This window comes from Corylus avellana, chromosome 7, assembly GCF_965113065.1.
Source record: "Corylus avellana chromosome 7, dhCorAvel1.hap1.2, whole genome shotgun sequence".
Lineage (NCBI taxonomy): Eukaryota > Viridiplantae > Streptophyta > Magnoliopsida > Fagales > Betulaceae > Corylus > Corylus avellana.
Genome location: NC_142496.1, coordinates 2,933,581 through 2,956,894, shown reverse-complemented (window position 1 = coordinate 2,956,894; position 23,314 = coordinate 2,933,581). Strand labels below are relative to the sequence as shown.

General features: G+C 34.2%; 1 protein-coding gene and 2 pseudogenes across 1 annotated transcript; 2 read left to right on the top strand and 1 right to left on the bottom strand.

Moving 5' to 3' along the window:
• The first annotated feature begins 8,109 nt into the window (after positions 1–8,109).
• On the top strand, positions 8,110–8,649 carry LOC148584343 (E3 ubiquitin-protein ligase RHA2B-like). Its single transcript, XM_088518699.1, has one exon. It carries the CDS (start codon positions 8,122–8,124, stop codon positions 8,647–8,649), a length of 528 nt encoding a protein of 175 aa, XP_088374825.1. The 5' UTR covers positions 8,110–8,121.
• A 9,391-nt stretch (positions 8,650–18,040) lies between these two features.
• On the top strand, positions 18,041–20,103 carry LOC148584342 (beta-amyrin 28-monooxygenase pseudogene; annotated as a pseudogene).
• Positions 20,104–20,902: 799 nt separating this feature from the next.
• Positions 20,903–23,314, bottom strand: part of LOC148584341 (lupeol synthase-like) — a 2,718-nt pseudogene continuing 306 nt past the window's right edge.

The following is a 23,314-nucleotide window of genomic DNA, read 5'->3' as shown; positions in this document are numbered from 1 at the left end:
CTGGGAAAAAAAAATGCAAAAGTGTCTAATTTGACATGCAATGGTAGTATGTGGGTCTCGATATCACTTTTTAATTTTTTTTTTTTTTTTTTTTTTTTGTAATGTACTTTTTAAAGTTTTGAAGTATATATAATTACAAAATGAGTGATAATTTGGGGACTAAAGTATATTTTTCCTATAAAAAAAACAAAAAACATGAAATATTATATATATTACATGATATTGCACATTTAACACCCACATATATTTTATTGCATTACATGATTGAGTTGCTGTTTGTCTCACATCAAACTAATTATGACATAGTTTACATCTTTCAAGTAGTAGAGAATTTTCTGCATTTATTTGATAACTTGCATGAAAGTTGTACATATGTGTTGAAATAGCTTTAAAACCATGTTGAAATAATGAAGATGGGGAAATATGAGTGGAAGTAAGAGAGAGAAAGAACACAAAAAACTTTACAGGTGGTAAGTGTTAGACACCTACGTCCACCACTCGAAATACCCCTAAGGGTTACATTGTGCCCATTAACTTTATTTGTTTACAATACAAAGATCTCTAATTATAAGGTAGTGTCTAAATACAAGTATAGTAATCAAATCCCTTTGATTTGATTACAATCCTAATATTTGATTACAATCAATCCATAAATAAAGAATATTTGATATCAACCTAATTATGGAATATATGGAAAATATTATATATTTTCCATATATTCTAACATCCCCGCTCAAACTCGGTAGAATATTCTAGAACCTTGAGTTTGAAATTCGAAATAATGATAACGGTGGTGGCGGAGGCTGTGAATGACCCGTAGATGGTGGAGGCTGCTAGAGGAGATAGAGGCTGGCGGGCGGCCAACGATGGCGGCAGGTAGCTGATGAATGTAGATTTAAAAGGGCCGACAATGGGCAAAACTCCAAAAGGGGCTGACAACTGGCCATGGTTGACAATGAGCAACATCAAAAGGGGCTGACGCCGGGCCAAAATCCAAAAATGGGCCGACAACGGGCCAGGTCTGACAATAAGCCAAACTTCAAAAGGGCCGACTATGGGCCATAATTAAAAAGGAAAATGAGCCCACTTAGGTGGTTATCAGATCGGCGCACCAAACTTAACTGGTGCATGACGCGTGGTTGCTAATGGCGGCACGTGGAGTAGTATGACAGTTGGATGTAGCGGAATAATGAGATTATTGGAGAGAACACCTAGAAACGTCAATGACGTTTATTGAATGCTGCAAGAAAGTGACTCTGATCCCATGTTAAAAAAGCTTTGATACCATGTATTAGCCATAATATCAATCTAATTATGAAATATACGGAAAATATTATATATTTTCCATATATTCTAACGATATGTATTATTGGAGAGACCATTCTCTTTCAAGCTAACTTGGGCTCTTGTAGTTCAATATGCAATCACTTGCTTACGCATTCAGGTTATCATGCAAATAGAACTCGCCTCCAATATTCTCCAAGAGCCCATATCGGGAAAATGTTTCTATATGATGAGTAGTTTAGTGTGCAGTTTCTCATAAATACTCCAGTCATTTCCTGTTGCAAATAACCATCGATTATATGCAAATACCATGCTTGAAAAAAATAAACTTAATATGTAAAACATTATTTTGATAAAAAAGAAAAGGAAAAAAAATGACAGATGCTTAAATGGACAAAGTCTTCTTTTTGAATAATGCTAGGAACCATATTTTTATTTTCATAAAGTTGATGTGACTTTTAAAATCACCATTGGATCAAAATTCATGTATGATTCATCTGAAATTTAATGGTAATTTTAAAAGCCACATCAGCTTTAGGAGGATAAAAAGAAGATAAAAAGATGGTCCCTAATGAAAAACTCTAAACAGATAAATATCACAGTTTATGCAGAATTAACAGATATTTATCAAAGTAAACAATCACCAAAATATAAACAATCACACACAAAGATTTTGGTGACGAAGAGGAAATCTTTTAGAAACCGATCTAAAAGTAAAACCTCTCCGGGACAGTCAAACTCAAGAAATCACTATCAAAAGATTATCCAGAGATTACAGACACTAGGAACACTTACAACCCTTTGCAAGACTTTGGCTCTATAAGATCGACAAGCCTACAACTCGTTTCTTTACTCACAATCTTCTTCAACGTGATTCTCCCTTACCGAACCCTTTAGATAGACTTCTTAATAAAACTCAATTAAACTAACAATAATTCTCTAAGAGGAATAATCAGGCTCACACAGATTTTCTCTCTAAGTACAGCCACTCACAAAACCTCTGGTAGAATTTTGTTTATCTCTCTCTATAAAGATGTATATATACCCCCGACAAAACCCTAGACCTAACCTACTTAAAATCACGTTTTTTGACCTAAAATATACGAGGTGTCCAGACAGGTTAATGGGTTGTCCGGACAGGGCCTTGCGGAGCAGAAACAGAGTTTCTAGAAATGTTGTCCGGACATAGGGAAGGCCTGTCCGGACAGGGCATGCAATGGGTGAAACTGCATTTTGGAAATGCTGTCCAGCCTTGATTAACAGCTCCGATCGATGGGCGTTTGTGGTCCGATTAAGCTAAAATTTTGCAGGGATGTTCATGACACATGAATATACATTATGGTCGGTGGAGATTGGATTCTGAGCATTCTATATTGGTGTTTGAGTCTATGAATAGTAGCCTCTACATTTTGAAATTAAATTAAGCCAACACAAGAACTAACAAACTCCCCCTTTGCCAATTCGGTGACAAAACCAAAATGCCGAGCCAATCCCATCATCTCCCCATATTTATTTTCCCTTTTTATCACAGAATGACAAAAGATCTTCATGTTTTCTGAAACACTTCATAAAATACATCAAGGCATATGTGGAACAAGAATGCACAAATAAAACTCATGATAAAAAAAAAAAAAAAAAAAAAAAAAATGACGTAGAATGCAAGATCATAAAGAAACATTAGCAAAACTCCCCCTCAATGTATAACTCAATTATCAATAAGAAACTAGAAAAGCAAAACATGTTTCTCCCTTCAAAAGTCAAATGAATACAAATGATATACACATCAATGACTCATGTATTGCACAATGAATATCCCAAACGTGCTCCAAATATGCAAAATATACATTAGATTATAAATGGCAAGAAACTCAAATTGCTTAACCCAAGCGAAGAAAAATGTTCCATTCAACCCATGCTTGTATGGTGTGTGTGTAAGCCATCCAAAGAGAAAAATCTTTAACTTACAAAACGAGAAGAAAGTTTCACTACCATGAGGTTTTAACAAGTATATCAAATCAAAAGTTAAACCTTATCATACTAGGACCTAGCCACTCTCATCCTATACATTTCTCTTTGTAAAACATTTTGCACAAGTTTGACACAGGAAAATAAATTCATTTTGGAATATGATCTTTTGATTTTATTTGTTTCACAATTTTGTTTATTTTTTTCTTTGAGAAAGTGTCCTTAAACTTTTGGTGCTTATCACAAAAGAGAAAGTAGAAATTTTTAAGCCCTAGGTTCAACTAGCATATGGTCAATTTGAAAAATATGACTAGTCAAAAACCTCCTATGGTTACCTAACAGACCTCACAAATAAAGTGAAACAAAACCTCAATTTAAGCTTAAAAGTGCACAAGAGATAAAATATAGGCAAAAGGTACCACATAAGCTCAGGCTTTAGGCAATCACAAACACAAGTCCATTGACACAAATTTTCATTTCATGTATGTTAAGAACATTCCAAGATGCAAGGAATTAAATCCATAAAAAGCAACATGAGAAATTAATAGACTATCTAGGTGCATAAGACAAAATAAAAATAAAAAAATAAAAAAAAATAAAAAAAAATAAAAAAAACAACAACCAAAGTAAAATATTTTTGTCTTTTTGTTATTTTTCACAAAAGAAATGCACACAAACAAAATACAATTTCAAAACAAAATAAAACACAAATACAATGCAAAACAAAAAACAACATGCTTTAGGATATGCAAAGATATGCAAGAAAATCAATCTTAGGCATGTGGGTGACTCACCTAACATAAGGTGAGATCATCACCACTCCCGCTCATCCTTCCTAACCCAAACTCGAGAAATCTTAGGTCTAGACTTATGACTTTGCTCAAATTTATCTAGCCTATATAGCACTTCTCTCATCATTATGACCAAACCTTCACTTTCTTTCCTAGAATATGAATTTTCATTTATATGCACATGAGGTTTCAAATTAAAACAGTGAGGTCGAATGTGACCCACTTTCCACAGTGATGACATGTAAGGACACACCTTTGAGAAGGTAATTTCCTAAGAGGATGCACAACTCTAGGTGTAGGGTAAGATGCATGAGGCTCAATGTAGATTTTCTTACCTTTCTTACATTGAGGAGTCGGAGCAACTGTTTGCTTTTCTTCACTTGAAGATTCTTCTACCTTCATTGGTTTAACAAAAACAGGCTTTGAAGTAGAAACACGGTTAAAAGACAAAAAAACAGTTTTATCAAATCTTAAGCCAGATCTGTCACTAGAATGCTTTTGAATATGCAACATTTTATCAAGCTTTTCACTAGAGAATTTACTCAAGTGATTTCTAGATGCAATCAGACCATTTGGAAGGGATTTATTTTTAGAATTAACACATGATTTTCAGATTTGAGAGTATTGCAAACAACATGTGAATCACTCAAAGATTTCAACAAATTATCCCTTTCAAGCTCAAGATTTTTAAAATCCTTAACAATTTTCGAGTTAGTATTTCTAAGCATAGAAAACTTTTCCATTAAATTGTTAAAAGAGTTTTGAAGATCATTAACCCTATTTGATTCATTATCAGAGGCAGACTGAATATTTGATTGATTAGAATCATCAGAATCATATGATGCAACAAATGCCACATAATTAGGAGTTTCTTCCTCACCAGTGTCACTCAAGGTAATATTGAAGGCTTTTTGACCTTTTGGCTTATTATTCTTGAGGTTAGCACAATCCTTTCACACATGACCATAGCCAAAACACTCATAACATTTTGGACCACGTGGGTCTCTTTCATTTCTATCCTGAGTACTCTCTTTTTGTTTTCCAAATTTCTTGGAAATTCTATGTTCATTCCTAAAATACCTTCTAGCTCTCAAGGCAAGTTCCTTATCATCTGGTGAATCCTCATCAGATAACTCATCAGAGTTCTTCCTAAAAGTTCTAAGGGCAATATCCTTATTTTTCCTAGGTTGAGGCAGGAAAAACTCATAAGTTTGAAGAGCACCAACTAACTCTTCCATCCTCATGGTATTAAGATCAGTACATGACTCAATAGCAGTTACCTTCATCATGAATCTTTCAGGGAGTGATCTCATAACTTTTCTAATAAGCTTAGTGTCAGAAACTTTCTTTCCTAGATTTATCATGGAATTTATAATTTCACTAAGTTTACTAAAAAATTCATTGAATGTCTCATCCTCTAACATTTTAATATCCTCAAACTGAGAAACTAACATTTGAAGTTTTGAAGCTTTAACAAGTTTAGTTCCTTCATATGTAGTTTCTAGGATCTCCCATGCATCCTTGACACTATCACAATTTGAAATTCTGGAGAACTCAATTTGTGAAACTGCCAAACATAGAGCATTCATAGCTTTGTCATTCGTTATACGAGTTTGTTTTACAACATTAGACCATTCAGCTGTCGGCTTATCTAGAGCTTTAAATCCAAATTCAATGACATGCCAAACGTTTATAGATTTTAAGAAAAATCTCATATGGACTTCCAATAGTCATAATTTGATCCATCAAAATTAGACACAATGTTAAGGGTTTGAGACATCTTAAACAAGAAACAAAGATCACACTCATGAATTTAATCCTTCACAGAGTGAACCCACTCTGATACCAATTGAAAAAATTCTAAACAGATAAATATCACAGTTTATGCGGAATTAACAGATATTTATCAAAGCAAACAATCACCAAAATATAAACAATCACACACAAGGATTTTGTTGACGAAGAGGAAACCTTTTAGAAATCGATCTAAAAGTAAAACCTCTCCGAGGTAGCCAAACCCATGAAATCACTGTCAAAATATTATCCAGAGATTACAGACACTAGGACCACTTACAATCCTTTGCAAGACCTTGGCTCTGTAAGATTGACAAGCCTACAACTCATCTCCTTGTTCACAATCTTCTTCAATGTGATTCTCCTTTACCGCACCCTTCCGATAGACTTTTCAATAAAGCTCAATGAAACTAACAATAATCCTCTAAGAGGAATAATCAAGCTCACACAGATTTTCTCTCTAAGTACAGCCTCTCACGAAACCTCTGGTAGAATTTTGTTCATCTCTCTCTATAAAGATGTATATATACCCCCAACAAAACCCTAGACCTAACCCACTTAAAATCATGTTTTTGGGCCTAAAACTTAGTGGGTGTCCGGACAGGTTAATGGGCTGTCCGGACAGGGCCTTGATGAGCAAAAACAGAGTTTCTAGAAATGTTTTCCGGACATGGGGAAGGCCCGTCCGGACAGGGCATGCAATGGGTGAAACTGCATTCTGGAAATGCTGTCCAGCTTTGATACACAGCTCCGATTGGATAGGCATTTGTGGTTTGATTGAGCTGAAATTTTGCAAGGTCGTTCATGACACATGAATATACATTATGGACGGTGGAGATTTAATTCTGTGCATTCTATATCAGTGTTTGAGCCTATGAACAGTAGCCTCTACATTTTGAAACCGAATTAAGCCAATACAAGAACTAACACCTAGCATTACTCCTTTTTAATTTAAATGGAAAAAAAATATATATATATCGCCATTCACACCTACTTATCACACTCATTTCACACCAGCTGATATGACGTGTTTTAAGTGGCTGCTTATGTTAGTCGTTGAGAAAAAAAAGGAAAATTACCTAAAATACGTCATGTAAAATGGGTGTGAAAAGTATATCATTACTCATTAAATTGACTTATGTCTTTAAAGCGAGTGCTTTAAAAATATATGTCAATTTAATAAACTGGACTGGAGGGAAACTTTGTGAACTTATTGGATTCGAAATAGACATTAAGTACCTATTGAGGGAAGTCACCATCTTTCATTTGTGAATTGATTAATACTCTTGCTCCACGATGAACTGGTGTTGGGTCTATCTTGGCCTAAAGTTGTAAAAAAATTTCAGAATCAGCAATTTGAATTTGACACAATTAATTGACTGATTTTGTTTTAAAAGATATTTTGCATAATATCTTTCTTTAATTATTTTGATTTTCCATCTAGAAGATTTTCATTATTAGTCTTTCTTTGGCATCAAATATTTCCATATATTTGAATATTCTTTGTGCCCAAGTAATCCCATAATTATTATATCCTGCTTCTTTATTTTATTTCTTTGTTGAGAGATTTTATCCTTTATTAGCTTTAGGGTTTCATTATAAATTAGTACCAGTTGTAATAGAATAAATAGCTTGTGATCAATAATATTATCAGTTTTTATTTTCTTTCAATATGTGTGCATTGAGGACGCAACTTCTCTTTCACAATTATCGCTTCCGTTACGTCAATTGGTATTAGAGCCTCGACTATCCTGGTCTGATGGCAAATGACGGAAATGTAGGCAACCACTTCGACAACGAAGAGCGTGGAGCGCAAGCCATTTAGGCAGTCGTTCATGCTCATGATCACCGGTTCGATCATATTGAATGCTCACTGCAGGAGATACGCCACATCATTGCTGGGCTTGGGTTCAACGTCGAAAGGCATCACTATCATAATCGGAATTGAGTTGACAAGATGGCTTGTGACCGCCTGGTTGTTGGTCGTGGTCCAATACGACAAGCCATTAATTCAGCTATGAAGGAGTTGTGATTGGCGCAAAAATTCATGACTTCGCAATAATTACCGCCTAACAATCGAGTTCCAGGAGGCAGAGGTGACATCAGCATCCCAGCTGGCCCAATTGAAAAATTAAGCTTCTAATAATTTATAGGAAGGTAGTGATAACGTACGGCTATGTTTTATATTTTTCCACACCACTAAGAGTCTAAGACACCCCCCAGATAACAATTACCAACCATTTTCTTCAAAACCTTCAATATATATCTCTTTCCCTCTCTCATACTCATGGGGTTAATCTGTATTGCGCTTAAGATCCCAAGAGGCATAAACATTGGACTTCTACTAGGCCTGCTGGATTCTTTGAAGTTCGTGGTCATGGTGGCACTTGCTCGTCTGGGTCTTCTCAATTCGCCAGAACAAGTAGCTGATACTGAAGAAGACCATTCCACTGATTCCACAAGTTATGTTCTTGTGATGGATGGATTATCTCCATCGCTAATCCCACTCCAGAGTCTAATGGGCTTGATCAAGAAGAGGCTTTCTGTGATGCAATATGGCAATCTTCTTGAAAGATATGGGGCACATGATGACGAAGATCATGTGGATATGGTATGTTCTGTCTGCTTGAATTGCGTGGAGAGAATCCATGAAGTCAGGGTGCAGCCGAACTGTTGTCATGTGTTCCACAGGGAGTGCCTGGATAGATGGGTGGATGAGGGCAGGGTGACCTGCCCTTTGTGCAGATCACTGCTGTTTCCAGCCAGAGGAGAGAGCACAAGAAGTGGAAGGAATATTGATCATTTTGTTGGTTAGGAGTATGTATGTGATGGCATCAATAACAGTGTCAATTAAGCTACACATTAATATGTTTTTGGTGTCCTCTTTCTCTTTCTCACACACACATCCATGCGCCAGCCACTAGCTTGCACTAGTCGGAGTTCAAAAATTGAAGGGTAATTCGGTATTTTTAATTGTATCCATTTGGAGTTAATGTCAAAAATTAACGGAGGGGATATATTGTTTCAAATTAAAAGTTCGAATGGTAAAATTGAAAGTTTTTTAAATTTTGAAAGTCTTTTCAAATAACATGGTAATTCAGGGGTCCTTTGTGAAGTTTCTCAAATATTTAATTATTCAAAATTTCTGCTTTACTTAATATCATGTTAAACAATTATTCATCGCAAAAACTTAAGTTAACAATCAATAATAATAAATTTAATTATGTAATTAATATTCTAATATTTTTTTCTTCTCATGTATGATCTCTATTGGATAGCTTAGTTGAGAGTTATCTATATATGCACGTGTACAAAATGTAAACTTTCAGTTTTGTAAGTTTCTTAATATAGTTGCGGTTAGTTACAGTCGATTGGAGTTTAGTTGGAGTTAGTTGCTACCTACAGTTAGTTGTTAGAAGCTTGTTAGCTTATGATCAAGTGTATAAATAATACTTCATATTCTTTGTAAAAGTTAAGTTGAACGTATTGTACACGTGCATATATAGATAATTCTCAAGTGAGTTATCTAATAATCTCAAACTCTTTTTAAATAAGTGAGATTCAATTAGTAAAATATTAAATTATTCAAACTTTATTCTATTAAACCATTATTCAAAATAAATAATAATAAATTTAAACATTTAATTAATATTTAATATGCTTTATATATATATATACATGAGAAAGAAGGTATTAACCTACATCCTCATCAAAAAATCAACACTAGATCTGTTTCATCCGACACTGATTTTTCTTGAACTTGTGCCGAGCCTTCTCAACTCGAGCATGTTCTTCTGGAGCGCCGGCATCTAGTGGCGGAGCTACGTTATGCTTTGAGCCTTTGACGGTGCTATGAAGATTTTTTTAATAAAAAAAAAAAAAAAAATTGCTTTTTCCCAAACTAGCTCCCCACAGCACGCTCAAAAAAGAAAAAGAAAAAATTATTTTCTCCAACTTTTACCAAGTTACCAGCACCCTCAATATATATATATATATATATATATATTTCTTTTCAAATAACCAAGTTGCACACAGCTGCAAAGCACCCCAAATTTTTATTTTATTTTTTCCCCTCTCTCTCTCAGTCTCACATACGGTTTTTCCCCATATTTTCTTTTCTTTTCTCTTCTCTCTCTCTTTCTCTCTCACTCAGACGCAGCAGACGCTCCATAGCCTCCATCCACCATTCCATAATTTCCACAGCTTCCATCTCTTATTCTCTCCCTCTCTGAGTACTCTCCATAACTTTGGTTGCTTTTGGGTCCGGCGGGGTTCTTAGAAAAATCAAAATCAAGGTGAGCCACAGCCCTAATTTCCTAAACTTTTGTAATCCTCTGTTTTTCCTCTGTTTACTTGATATTTCCTGTTGATTTTCGTTAATAAATTTGTGCAGTAGTCTATCTGTCTGTATATATCATTATATTTCATGTTTATGCTAAAAGTCTCAAAATGTTTACAGTTCTGCAGCGTATTCCCTTCAATTGAGAAGTTGTGCAGAAATTAATTTGAAGACAGAGAAGAACGAAGAGTTTACGCAGCCACAGATGGATTTTTGATTTCCATTTGGGCTAGTTACTGCTATTAGCACTGGCTGTTAGTTAAAATTCATATTGATATTGATTGAATGGATCGACTTATTTAGAAAAAATTATTGTCATCAATGGATTGATCTGAAAATATTTTTTATTTTCTTAATTAGCTTGGTCTGTCTCAAATATGTCTCAAATATGTACCATGCGAGATAACATGTGGGACAGAACAAAAATTCTCATCCTTTTATCTTTCATGAAATCACAGTAGTAAGGAATAAGTAGCATTATATTATCCTTCAAGAATACGGTATTTATAGCAAGTGTGGAGATAACATTATCCTACAAGAACATAAAAAATGAGAATATTTCAGCTGTTGCTTGTAGTTGCCTCTTCTACACAGTTCAGATGTTTAGACACATTATTATTAGCCTTGCAGTTGCTTTTCTGTCCATTAGGGTGCATAACAGTTTCGTTAATAAATTCACTATTAATTTGAATGATTGAATATACAGTTTATTTTGTTGTTTAATGTTTATAAACTTTGATTGTCTTTTTCGGGGTCATAATTTAACTAGAAAATTTAACTTGTTTAATATTTATGAACTTTTATGGATATTTTTTTGTGATGTATATATTGTGTGAATTACAAAATTTTTAGAATGCCTCATAGGACGCAAAAAAAACTTTTTAGGATGCAAAAAAAAATTTAGCGGCACTCCCAATATAAATTGTTTGGCTCTACCACTGAATTACTATAACAAACATATGTAATAAACATGGTTTCTATTTGTCCGCGATTGATTTATAGTTTAGATGGTTTATATACGAGGTGATATACCAAACATGGACCTATCAAGAATTTAGAGTGCATCAATACCAATTAATCGAAAGTAATCAACCACCTTCCCCCCAACCCAACCCCCATTAGTGCCATATGCTACTAATTGTGCTGTGACAGAAATCTCCTATTACACGATGGTTAGATTGGTCGTGGGGCAACGCAGGTCCCACAAACTTTATAGTGTGACCACCAAACCAGTACATCATCATCAAGGTTGATGATATTCATAATTAGGAGTCGGTCTGTTGAGTCAAACACTTGGAGTCATCTTGGGTGCTTGGACATCGGGAAAGAGGGATTCGAATTAGTAACCTTCATTTTACGAGGCATAGTTTTCAACCGATTATTGAAATTGTATTAAGGAACTTAAAAAGTATTTTTAGTACTTAAATATTGTGCCAAACAAAAGACTGGACTATTTCCTAAAGAACTCCAAAATTACTTCTTTCATTTTTTATTATAAAAATGACAAAAAAGCACTTAAAAAAATAAAATAATAAAATAAAATAAAACTTTTTCTTAAAAGCTCTTTTTGGCTTTAAAATCGTTATTTTTAGTCATTACTAAACTATGGAATAACTATTCAATTTCATGGGTTTAATTCGTGTACCATACGTACCATAACATTTACAACTTTACATGTTGGGGCATCATTGTAATAATAATAATAATAATAATAATAATAAAAGTTCTACTCATAGCAATAAAGTTTTAGGAAAAACTCTGATGAGTTATTTGATGAGGAATCACTAGATGATGAGAAACTTGCCTTGATAGCTAGAAAGTTTTATAGGAATGAATATAGAATTTCCAAAAGATTTGGAAAACAGAAAGAGAGTACTCAGGATAGAAATGAAAGAGACCCACGCGGTCCAAAATGTTATGAGTGTTTTGGTTATGGTCATGTTCGCAAGGATTGTGCTAACCTCAAGAGTAATAAGCCAAAAAATCTAAAAGCCTTCAATATTACCTTTAGTGACACTGATGAAGAAGAAACTCCTAATTATTTAGCTTTTGTTGCGTCCTATGATTCTGATGATTCTAAACAATCAAATGTTTAGTCTGCATCTAATAATGAATCAAATAGGGTTAGTGATCTTCAAAACTCCTTTGACAATTTGATGGAAAAATTTTCCATGCTGAAAAATACTAATTTGAAAATTGTTAAGGATGTTAAGAATCTTGAGTTTGAAAGGGATAATTTGTTGAAATTCTTGAGTGATTCACATGCTGTTTGCAATACTCTAAAATTTGAAACCATATATTAATTGCTAAGAATAAATCCCTTCAAAATGTTCTGAATGAATCTATAAATCATTTGAGAAATTTCTCTAACGAAAAGCTAGATAAAATATTGCATGTTTAGAAACATTTTGGTGACAAATTTGGGTTAGGATTTGATAAAACTGTATCTTTGTCTTCTAGCCGTGCTTCAACTTCAAAGACTGTTTTTATTAAACTAGTGAAAGTAGAAGAATCTTCAAGTGAAGGAAAACATACAGTTGCTTTGACTCTGCAACGTAAGAAAGGTAAGAAAATTTACATTGAGCCTCATGCATCTTACCCTTAGCTTAGAGTCGTGTATCCTCTGAAGAAATTGCCTTATCAAAGGTTTGTCCCTACATGTCACTACTGTGGAAAAATTGGTCACATTCTACCCAACTGTTTTAATTTGAAAACTCATGTGCATAAAAATGAAAATTTCTATTCTTGTAAAGAGAGTGAGGCTTTGGTCATGATGATGAGAGAAGTTCTATCTCGGCTAGATAAGTTTGAGCAAAGTCATAAGTCTAGACCTAAGATTTATCAAATGTGGGTTAGGAAGGTTGATTTCATTCACCCTTTGAGGAGTGGTAGTGATCTCACCTTATGCTAGGTGAGTCAATAACATGCCTGTGATTGGTTATCTTGCATATCTTTGCATATCCTTGAGCATGTTGTTTTTCTTTTTACATTGTATTTTTTTTGTTATTTTTGTTTTGCATTTGTTTTTGTTTGTGTGCATTTGTTTTGTGAAAATTTTCAAAAAGAAAAAAATATTTTACTTCGGTTGTTTTTTTTTTTTTTTTTTTTTGGTATTATGCACCTAGATAATCCATTAATTTCTCATGTTGCTCTCATGGATTTAATTCCTTGCGTCTTGGAATGTTCTTAATATGCATGAGATGAAAATTTGTTTCAATGGACTTGCTCTTGTGGTTACCTAAGGCCTAAGCTTATGTGGTACATTTTGCCTATGCTTACTCTCTTGTGCATATTTAAGCTTAATTTGAGGTTATTTCTTAACTTTAAATGTGAGGTCTGTTAGGTAACTATATGAGGTTTTTTACTAGTCGTATTTTTTTTTTTCAAATTAACCATATGCTAGTTGAACATAGGGCTATTGATGGAGAACGGCTGACCAAATAGCAAGCAGTATTGACTGCCTTAGCCCATAAATCTCTCTTAATTGGGTAGACCCGATTACGACCCAAACCCGATTAGCCCAAACCCAATACCTGTTTTTTCGTGTCGTATTCGTGTCGGGTTCTCGGGTCGTGTCAAAATTGCCGGCCCTAATTAAAATGATGATGTATAACATTAATCTTATATATGTACATGTTTACGTACAGCAAACCCAGTTTATAATATAGTTTCATATGATTATAAATTAATTAAAGTACATTGGAAGAGATAATGCATGTAGTGAATAAAAATACCCACTTTGCTTTCTTTGTGATCATATTATTTTAGGCATTAGGATAAAGCAACATGGCAATGAGATTTGATTAGTGTTAATTATAAAGTAAAGATATAGAATTACTTTCTAGCAATAGCATAAAAGAGGAGCTAAACTTTTTAAATGTCCGTCTAGGGTCCATGAACCAATCAACCCCAAATCTTGCAGGAAAAACTTTTTCATTATTCTTCTTCCTTTTTTTTTTTAATTATTTTTCCTGTTGGTCCTTGAATGTGCACAATTTGTTTGTCTTCTAGTAATTCAAGGTATTAAACTAATTAGCACAATATTTAAGAGATAATATTGTAAAGTATAAAAGAGAATTAATGTATGCATGTAAATATATAATTGGGTATTTAATCCGATTCAAGGGATACAACAACATGGTAGCAAAAAGGAATATTTGTATATATGTGCTTCAAATAAATAATTTCTTAAAGATTAAAGGGCAGATGGCATGAACCAAATCATAACAGGAAAAATAGTTCGTTTAAAACCTAGCTCTGTGAATATTTTCTTTTAATTTAAAATAATTAGGTGTCTTTATCTTCTATTTAGAGTAAATATAACATCTACCTAGGTTCGTTATATATTGAGACCCTAAATACAATAAATTTGGCTAGGTTATATATATATATTTACATTAACACAATATATATGAACTTTAAAACCAAAACACATATAAAAAACTAATTTGAAACAAGAACCTAGCATTATATATTCATTTTTCATGCATGTTCATATACAACAATAATTAATAGATATATCATACAAAAAAAAAATAAAACTAGCTAACAAATTAATTACTTGCTCACAAGTACTCAATCCAGTGCATTAACAAAACATCATGCAGATGGCCGAAGAAGCTGAGGCCGGAGAACCACCGGAGACGGCGACGGCGAGATGGATCGGAGCTGGCCGACCAGAGATGGAGAGTGAGCTTGAGAGAGAGTGCCGCCGGTTCCAAGTTGAGAGAGCTGAGAGAGAGAGAGCGGAGATGAGGGAGCTGAGGAAGAGTGAGGGAGAGGAAGAGCTAGATCGGCCGGAGCTGAGGGAGAAGAAAATAAAGTAAAAATGGGGGAGGGAAAGGCACTGTACATGGGAGCTGGGCGGGAGAGAAAACGTGTAGGCGGAGAGGGAGAGAGGAAAAAAAAAAGAAGAAGGAAGAAATTAAGGCGATGGAACGGCCAGCAGGCATGAGGCGCTGGCCTTTCCAATGCAAGTTCCTGACGTGTCATATGTGGCATGTCAGAAAAGGGGTCCTTAATTAATTATAATTTTATTAATTACCTAGCTAGCTGGGTTATATATATATATACACAATTAATGTTTCAATCCTTAAAGTTTCTTGTGCAGTATGTGCCTCTTGCATTTGCTGGCAAGTATCTTAGTGGGCATCAGTTTGTCAGACTGCAAACTTGTGATGGAAAACAATGGCGTGCCCGATGCTATGATAGCCATGGTGGGAAATCAAACTCAGGAAAAACTATAGGGTGGTGTCAGTTATGCAGAGACAAAGACTTAGAAGAAGGAGATGTGCGTGTGTTTGAGCAGATCAAGAGGAATCCTGTTGTGCTTATGGTCTCAATATTTCACCTAGCTGACTATGAAGTTAATTAACTTTCACACATAACTTGTCTAAACTCAGAGTCGTCAGTTGTGTTTGGCATGCAGAAGCTTTGAGGATGTATGGTTTTTGTTTTTATATATGCAGTGACTTTTTCCAGTCCATGAAAGGTATATATATTTACCCTATATATATACTTAACAGCTATAGCTAGCTAGATAGGTTTAGGTTCGAAGCTCGCTAATTATTTCAGCTACCATATATATATGGTAGCTAAAATATTGACACGTCAATATTTACTGACATGGCGGAATGGCACGTCAATAAGTTATTGACGTGTCATTTTGACACATCAATAAATATTGACGTGTGATAGTTTACCACGTCACTATATTAAATTATTTCAATAAAATTTTTAAAATTAAATTGAATTTAAATTTAGCAACGTGCAAGATTTGATACGTTACTATATTAAATTATTTCAATAAAATTTTTAAAATTAAATTGAATTTAAATTTAGCAACGTGCAAGATTTGATACGTTGCTATTTCTTGACATGTGGAATGTGCCACGTCACTAAATATTGACGTGGCACATTCAACACGTCAAAAAAATAATTATTGACGTGGCAAAAGTTGGGTTACTATTTGCCACGTCATAAAATATCCTTTTTTTGTAGTGAAATCCTTATTTCTTAATGTAATCCTAAACATGCTCTTACTTAAATGACTAAAAGATTTACTAAACTATGGAATAACTATTCAATTCCATGGGTTTAATTCGTGTACCAAACGTACCATAATATTTACAACTTTACATGTTAGGGCATAATTTTAATCCTATAAAAAGTAGCAAACTAATGTCACTTACCAACCCAACATGGAGTTCTTCTTCTTCTTCTTCTTCTTCTTCTACTACTACTTGCTTTCCCTATTCTTGGCTTCTTGATGCAACCTGACTTGCTGGAATGTAAAGAAACAGTAACAAGAAGAACAAATAAATAATTCTTAGATCTTGAGTCTATTAATGATCTAAGAACTCTTCTAAAAACTATAGAGTCTATTTATAGCCCAAGGAAAAATAAGAAGAAAACTCACCTATGAATAATTCTTATTTAAGAGAAAACTGATAAATCAACATAAATTGTTTTTCTAAAGGCTATAAGCAAGTATTTATAGCCCCAAGACTCCTATTACTAGTAAAACACGGAATAATAACTCCAAAAACCCTAATCCTAGCAAAACAAGGAAAGAAAATCGGTTTTAAACTTAAAACGCAACAAAAAATAACATAGTGTTCCCGCGTGCGCTCGATCGCAGCACGTGGGTGCTCGTTCACTCCTCCAGGGGCCTGATGCGCTCGATCAAGCGATCGATGCACTCACAGGAGAGGATCGGTCACAGTATCAAGAACTTCTCTTGCACTTCCAAAGCATGAGTGTTCGATCGAAGTCAACGTGCGATCGATCGCAATTACAGAAGCCTCCTTTGCTGCAGCGCGAGTCTGAGATCGTGTCACCATCTTTCGGGGTGCCTTCACACTACCGTCTATCTGAGTCTTCCTCATATATTCCCAAGCATTGTGGTCTACATCACTTTTTCCATTTCTTTTGGTATTTGTTCCCAATTTCTCCCTGAAAGCTCATGATTTTTTTGGGTATCATTGATGGTAGTGAGCCATGTTCACCAAAGTTTTTGGTTGATGTGTCAGGAAAAATCATTGATGTGGTTGATCCTAAATATTCACTTTGGCAAAAGAGAGGGCATTTATGTAAATGCCATTTTTAACATAAAATAATAGTTATGATCCATTACTCTTTCTTTTTTTTAGAGGATTAACTATTTCTCATTTAAAAAAATAGTTATTTCTATGAAATATTTAGTGTCTGTTTGAGGTTGCATTAATGAATTTAAAAAATACTTTTACTACATAAATATTGTGCCAAAAATAAAGCTAGACAATTTGCTACAGAACTCCAAAAGTAATTCTTTCCTTTTAATAGCTTGTTTGGGTGTGCGTTTGAGACGCCTAAAAATGTGTTTGACACTCAAAAGTCCATTTGAAGAAAAAAGTATCCGTTTAGTAAAAAAAAAATTGAAAAACGCTTTTGAGAGTCTAAAAAGCTAAAAAAAAATGACCAAAACATACTTTGATAAAAGCTTAAAAATGAAGCTTTTGCCAAAAATTTTAAGCTTTTGCCAAAAAACGTTTTTTGATTTAAAAATTCTATTTTTCAAAACCAATCACAAATAAGCTCTTACTCTAAAAATGGTCACAACACATTTTTGAAATAAAAAATAAAAAAACTTTAAAATGAAGCTTTTTCTTAAAACCTCTTTTTGGCTTTAAAATCATTATTTCTTAATGCAATCCTAAACATGCTCTTACTCATATGACTAAAAGATTTACTAAACTATGGAATAACTATTCAATTCCATGGGTTTAATTAGTGTACCGAACGTACCATAATATTTACAACTTTACATGTTGGGGCATCATTTTAATCCTATAAAAAGCAGCAAACTAATGTCACTTACCAACCCAACATGGAGCTCTTCTTCTTCTTCTTGATTTCCCTATTCATGCCTTCTTCCATTTCTTTTGGTATTTGTTCCTTAGCTTATAAAACCGAAGAAAATGTCACTCGGCCAACCCTTCCTCCAGGAAGTTTCGGTTGGCCAATCATTGGTGAAACCCTTCAATTTTTTGCTGCAACCAAGAGGGAGCAGTGGAAAATTTTGTCTCAAAGAGAACAACAAAATACTCCTCAAAAGTATTCAAAACATGTATTCTTGGTGAGAATTTCATCATATTTTCTGGCGCTACCGCAAATAGATTCATTTTTTCAAATGATGGCAAGTTGTTCATACGTTGGTGGCCTCCCTCGGTTCAAAAGCTCTTCCCCTCCACGGCACTTGTACCCATTGAACATGATGCAGCCAAGGCCAGGAAATTCATATCCTTTTTCTTCAAGTTCAATGAGACTCACAAATTCGTGGCATCAATTGACTCCATTTCAAGAACCCACTTCAAGAATTACTGGGAAAGTAAAGATAAAGCTAAGGTACATCCTCTAGTGAAAATGCACACATTCACCTTAGCTTGCCATTTATTTATGAGCATCGATGACAAGAAGAAATTGTCCAAGTTTTTGTGCCACTTCAATATTCTCAGCAAAGGCATACTATCTATACACTTAAACATCCCGGGTACACCATTTTATCATGCAATAAAAGCAGCAGAAGCTCTTAGGAAAGAGATTTATGTGATTGTGAAGGAGAGGAGGGAAGCCTTAGCAAATAATTTGGCGTCTCCAACACAGGATGTGCTATCACAAATGATTGCTTTGCCATGCGACCACGATGGGTTCATGACAGAATTGGAGATTGCAGACAAGATTTTGGCATTTCTGCTTGGGGGCCATGACACTACGACTGCCACTATCACTCTCTCTATGAAATATCTTGCAGAGATGCCTCATGTCTATAATGAAGTTGTAAGAGGTATTTATTATTTATTTAATTTTTTTGTGCATTGTATTAAGAATATAGTTAGTAATCTTTGATACGACCCGCAAATCCAACATAAATCTGACATAAAATTAACAGGTTCTAGTTCAAGTCGGTTTGGGTTGACCTGAATTAAATGGGTCAATCATGGGCTTACTCGATTAACTTATTGGTGACCCACATAACCCGTATAAAGTAAAATAGCTTTTTTATTATTTTTTATTACAATTAAAAAAGAAAACCAATAAAAGGCTAAAACCCATATAAATTCATTTTTAAAATTCATTAAATTTTTGTTTTGTTTTTACATTTAAATTCATATACAAGTCAAAACTGTTCAAATAATCTGTTTATCAAATGGGTTATACGGATTGTGTCATGTTACTCGTTTATTTAAATGAGTCATGTCAAGGTTAAGAGATTTGACATGTTAACTAAATGGCTCGTGTGTGGATTGACCCACGATCTCGACATGCCAACACGAATTTCCAGCCCCAATTAAGAAGCATGTCTCTCTTTGTAGTTTTTATTTTGATTCATACCTGTATACAAAACTAGCTGGTAGAACTTCTTTTGCATGATAGAGCAAAGAGAGATCATAGGGCTAATGAAGCCAAGAGAAATGCTAAGTTGGGATGACATACAAAAAATGAAGTATACTTGGAACTTTGTGAATGAAGTGATGAGGCATACAACAATTGTTCAAGGTGCTTTTAGAGAAGCCAAGACAGATTTCTCCTACGAAGGGTATGTCTTTCCAAAGGGTTGGAAGGTAAGTAATGACCTTCTTCTATTCTATCTATTTCATCATCTATCTTCTTCATTTGTCATTATATATAACAAATTTTGTCTATCTATTTTTTCAGATATATTGGAGTGTGGGTTCAACCCAGAAGAACTCTGAATACTTCTCAGAGCCAGAAAGGTTTAATCCAAAAAGATTTGAAGAAAATGGGCCTTCTCCTTACACATTTGTTCCTTTTGGGGCAGGTCCTCTAATGTGCCCAGCAAAACAGTATGCTAGAGTGACTGTTCTTGTCTTTCTCCATTATGCAGTGAAAATGTTCAAATGGGAACCAATTCTTCCAAATTGGATCTAAAACGTGGCTCACTAACGGAATCCACCAAGATTTTGTACATAAGTTAATAGTTAAGACTTATTTGTTATTTTTGCATACCACATAGATTGATTTTGCTTCTTTTTTTTTTTTCCTAAAAAAAATTACCTCCTTATTTGCGTCTTATAAACCGAATGACCTCTCAAAGAGAAAAAGAGAACACAAGAACTTTTTTTTTTTTTTTGGGAAGAAAGGCGTAGTTTAAAATATCGAAAGTGTCAAATCACTACTTATCTCAAAAGACAACACACACTATTTTAATTGAAGTGAGAAATTAATTTGTAGAGTTAAGATTCAAATTCAAAAATACTTCAGCTCTAATATCATGGTAAATCACCACTTATCTATATATTTAAATTGATAAAAAATAATAAATTCAATTATTTAGTTAATACTTTAATAAAAGTAACTATATTATAGGTGCTTTATTTGAAAGTTGAATATGCAAAGATATTGATGCAACATGGTCCTCATGCAAAATTTAGAAGAGAAACAAAAACTTGAAAAAAACTATAAGGTTTCTATTGAATGATATTGCACATTTAACACTCACATATATTAATATATATTATATTGCATTACATGATTGAGTAGCTGTTTGTCTCACATCAAACTAATTATGACATAATTTAGATCTTTCAAGTAGTAGAGAATTTTCTGCATTTATTTGGTAACTTGCATGAAAGTCATACATATGTATTATTGCAGAGACCATTCTCTTTCAAGCTAAATTGGGCTCAAGAAGTTCAATATGCAATCATTTGCTTACGCATTCAGGTTATCATGCAAACAGAACTCGCCTCCGATATTCTTCAAGAGCCCATATCGGGAAAATGTTTCAATATGATGAGTAGTTTAGTGTACAGTTTCTCATAAACACTCCAGTGATTTCCTGTTGCCAATAGCCATCAATTATATATATACCATGCTTGAAAAAAATAAATTAATAAGTACAAAATTATTTTGATAAAGAAGAAAAAAAAAAAAAAAAAAAGACCAACTTGCATACACTTAAATGGACAAAGTTTTCTTTCAAATTGGATTGAAAGAAATGCAACTCTTCACACTTATTTATCACACTCAATTTACACCAGCTAAAGTTGAGTATTTTAAGTGGCTTTCCATGGAAGCCATTTAAAGAAAATGAAAGTTCTTTAAAATACGTCAGTATGAAGAGTAGCATTACTCATTAAATTGACACATGTCTTCAAAAGCACGTGAGAATCGTTGCTAATTTAAAGACATGTTAATTTAATAGCATGAATCGTAGGAAAACTTTGTGAACTTATCTAAATGTGTTGGATTCTAAATAGACATGAATTACCTGTTGAGGGAAGTCACCATCTTCCATCTGTGAATTGATTAATGCTCTTACTCCACGATGAATTGGTGTTGGGGCTATCTCGGCCTAAAGTTGTGAAAACATTCAAAATCAACATATGGGTATGTTTGTATTTCCTAAAAGTTGAATATCTAAGCTTCATACTTTCTTTACTTTATTTTGTAAATGATCTTAATTTTTCTGTTCATACGCATACATGCATGTAGAGTTTTTTGGTAATATTTATAACAAAATATTATTACATTCTTTGGTCTTCTTCTGCAGCATTAGCGATGCTATGTTATAGTGTAGTGCAGATAGTTGACTATTTGAAGAGAAAATGATGCACCGACCTGCCCAGCCTCAATGAGGGACAACAAGGCCCACGCGGTTTGGACTAAATTTGCACGATTGCTTCTATATTTGTCCAAACCTATTCCACAAAGAAACAAACTTGAGTTCTTTCTTTTCATTCTCCAATTTTTTTTATTTTTATTTTTTCATGTGGTTTGATACTATACATATTTATAATTGGATAGAGATTCTTAACAATCTTGTTGTCTCACTTGTTAGCAATTCGGACTCGCTCTTATAGGGCTCATTTGTCTGAACATGTTTAGGGCAACACGTTTCTTGTTCGGACGAATGAACTCTATAAAAACTTTCTTATATTTGTTGCCCGAGAATCTAAATTCAAATTGAAACGATCTGTTCCATACCTTGTTTTGGCTTGATAGGTAACTTTCTTCCCAACCACCATTAGGTAGCTGCTTTGATAGCAAAAATTCACAAGCTTTGCGCAATGCTAGACAATTTTTGTAGGTTCTGATTGATGATTCAACTTGATATTAAAGCAAATGTTCTGAGTTTTGAACATTGTCTCCAAATTTAATATAGAGCTAAATTACCATGATCCATCCGGTTCTTGGACGTCTTCAATGTATTGAATTCCCCTGGAAATGCTACTATCTATCTCTGTCCTCCGGTGCTTGGGATAGAGCTTCCTAAAGAGTACCAGAGCTTGAACTGCAGCTGAAGTGCACTCTACGTACCTATTTACCAGTGTTGGGTGGTCTTGAGCCTATCTCAACCCCAAAAGCTAGCTCAAGAGGTGAAACTTTCTCTCACACTTATAAAGTGACCACCAGCCCCTTCCACAACCGATGTGGGATAACCCAACAATAAGGTGCATGACACAACCTTGTTGTTAGGAAGCAAATATGAGCAAAACCTTTATATATATACGTTGTTGTGTTGAAGATTTCTTACTCTCTCTCAATAAGGGTATCTTCAAAGAACTTTGTGGGGTTGAACTTCTGAGAAATTAGATTCAAAAAATTATGTTAACTAGTACAGGGTATATAAAAGAAGAAGATTTTTAATTGTCAAGCTTTGAGAAGTTACCTCCACCCAAGCATATGCTCTTTGAGTCTCCCCTGCTGGGAAGCCACCATTATTACTCTGTAGTGGCAATTGAAAGAATTTCAATTATTCATGTGAAGCATTTGAGAAAGCTTAATCATAATGAAGTTTCAAAAGTGAAACCAAACAACATTTGTGATGCTTGTAGAGAAAGAATGGCATTCACAGCATCATAAAACCTCTCTGTCTCCATTTTCTCCCCAACAAGGTTTGGAGACATTTGTGAGTACAAGATTGCAACCTGCAAAAGAGAAGGTTTTGCCAAATGTCAGATTCTACTTTGAAACAAATTTTTGGTAAATTATTTTGATAGAGTTGAGGGATTACCTTTAGCCCTTCAGCAGTGTAGTCAGAGACTTGCCAGCCATGGTCCTGCATAGAAAATGTCCATGCTCCTTTGCTTATGTGGCGATACATAGCTTTGAAGTCCCCAGAAGGGGTTTTCTAGAA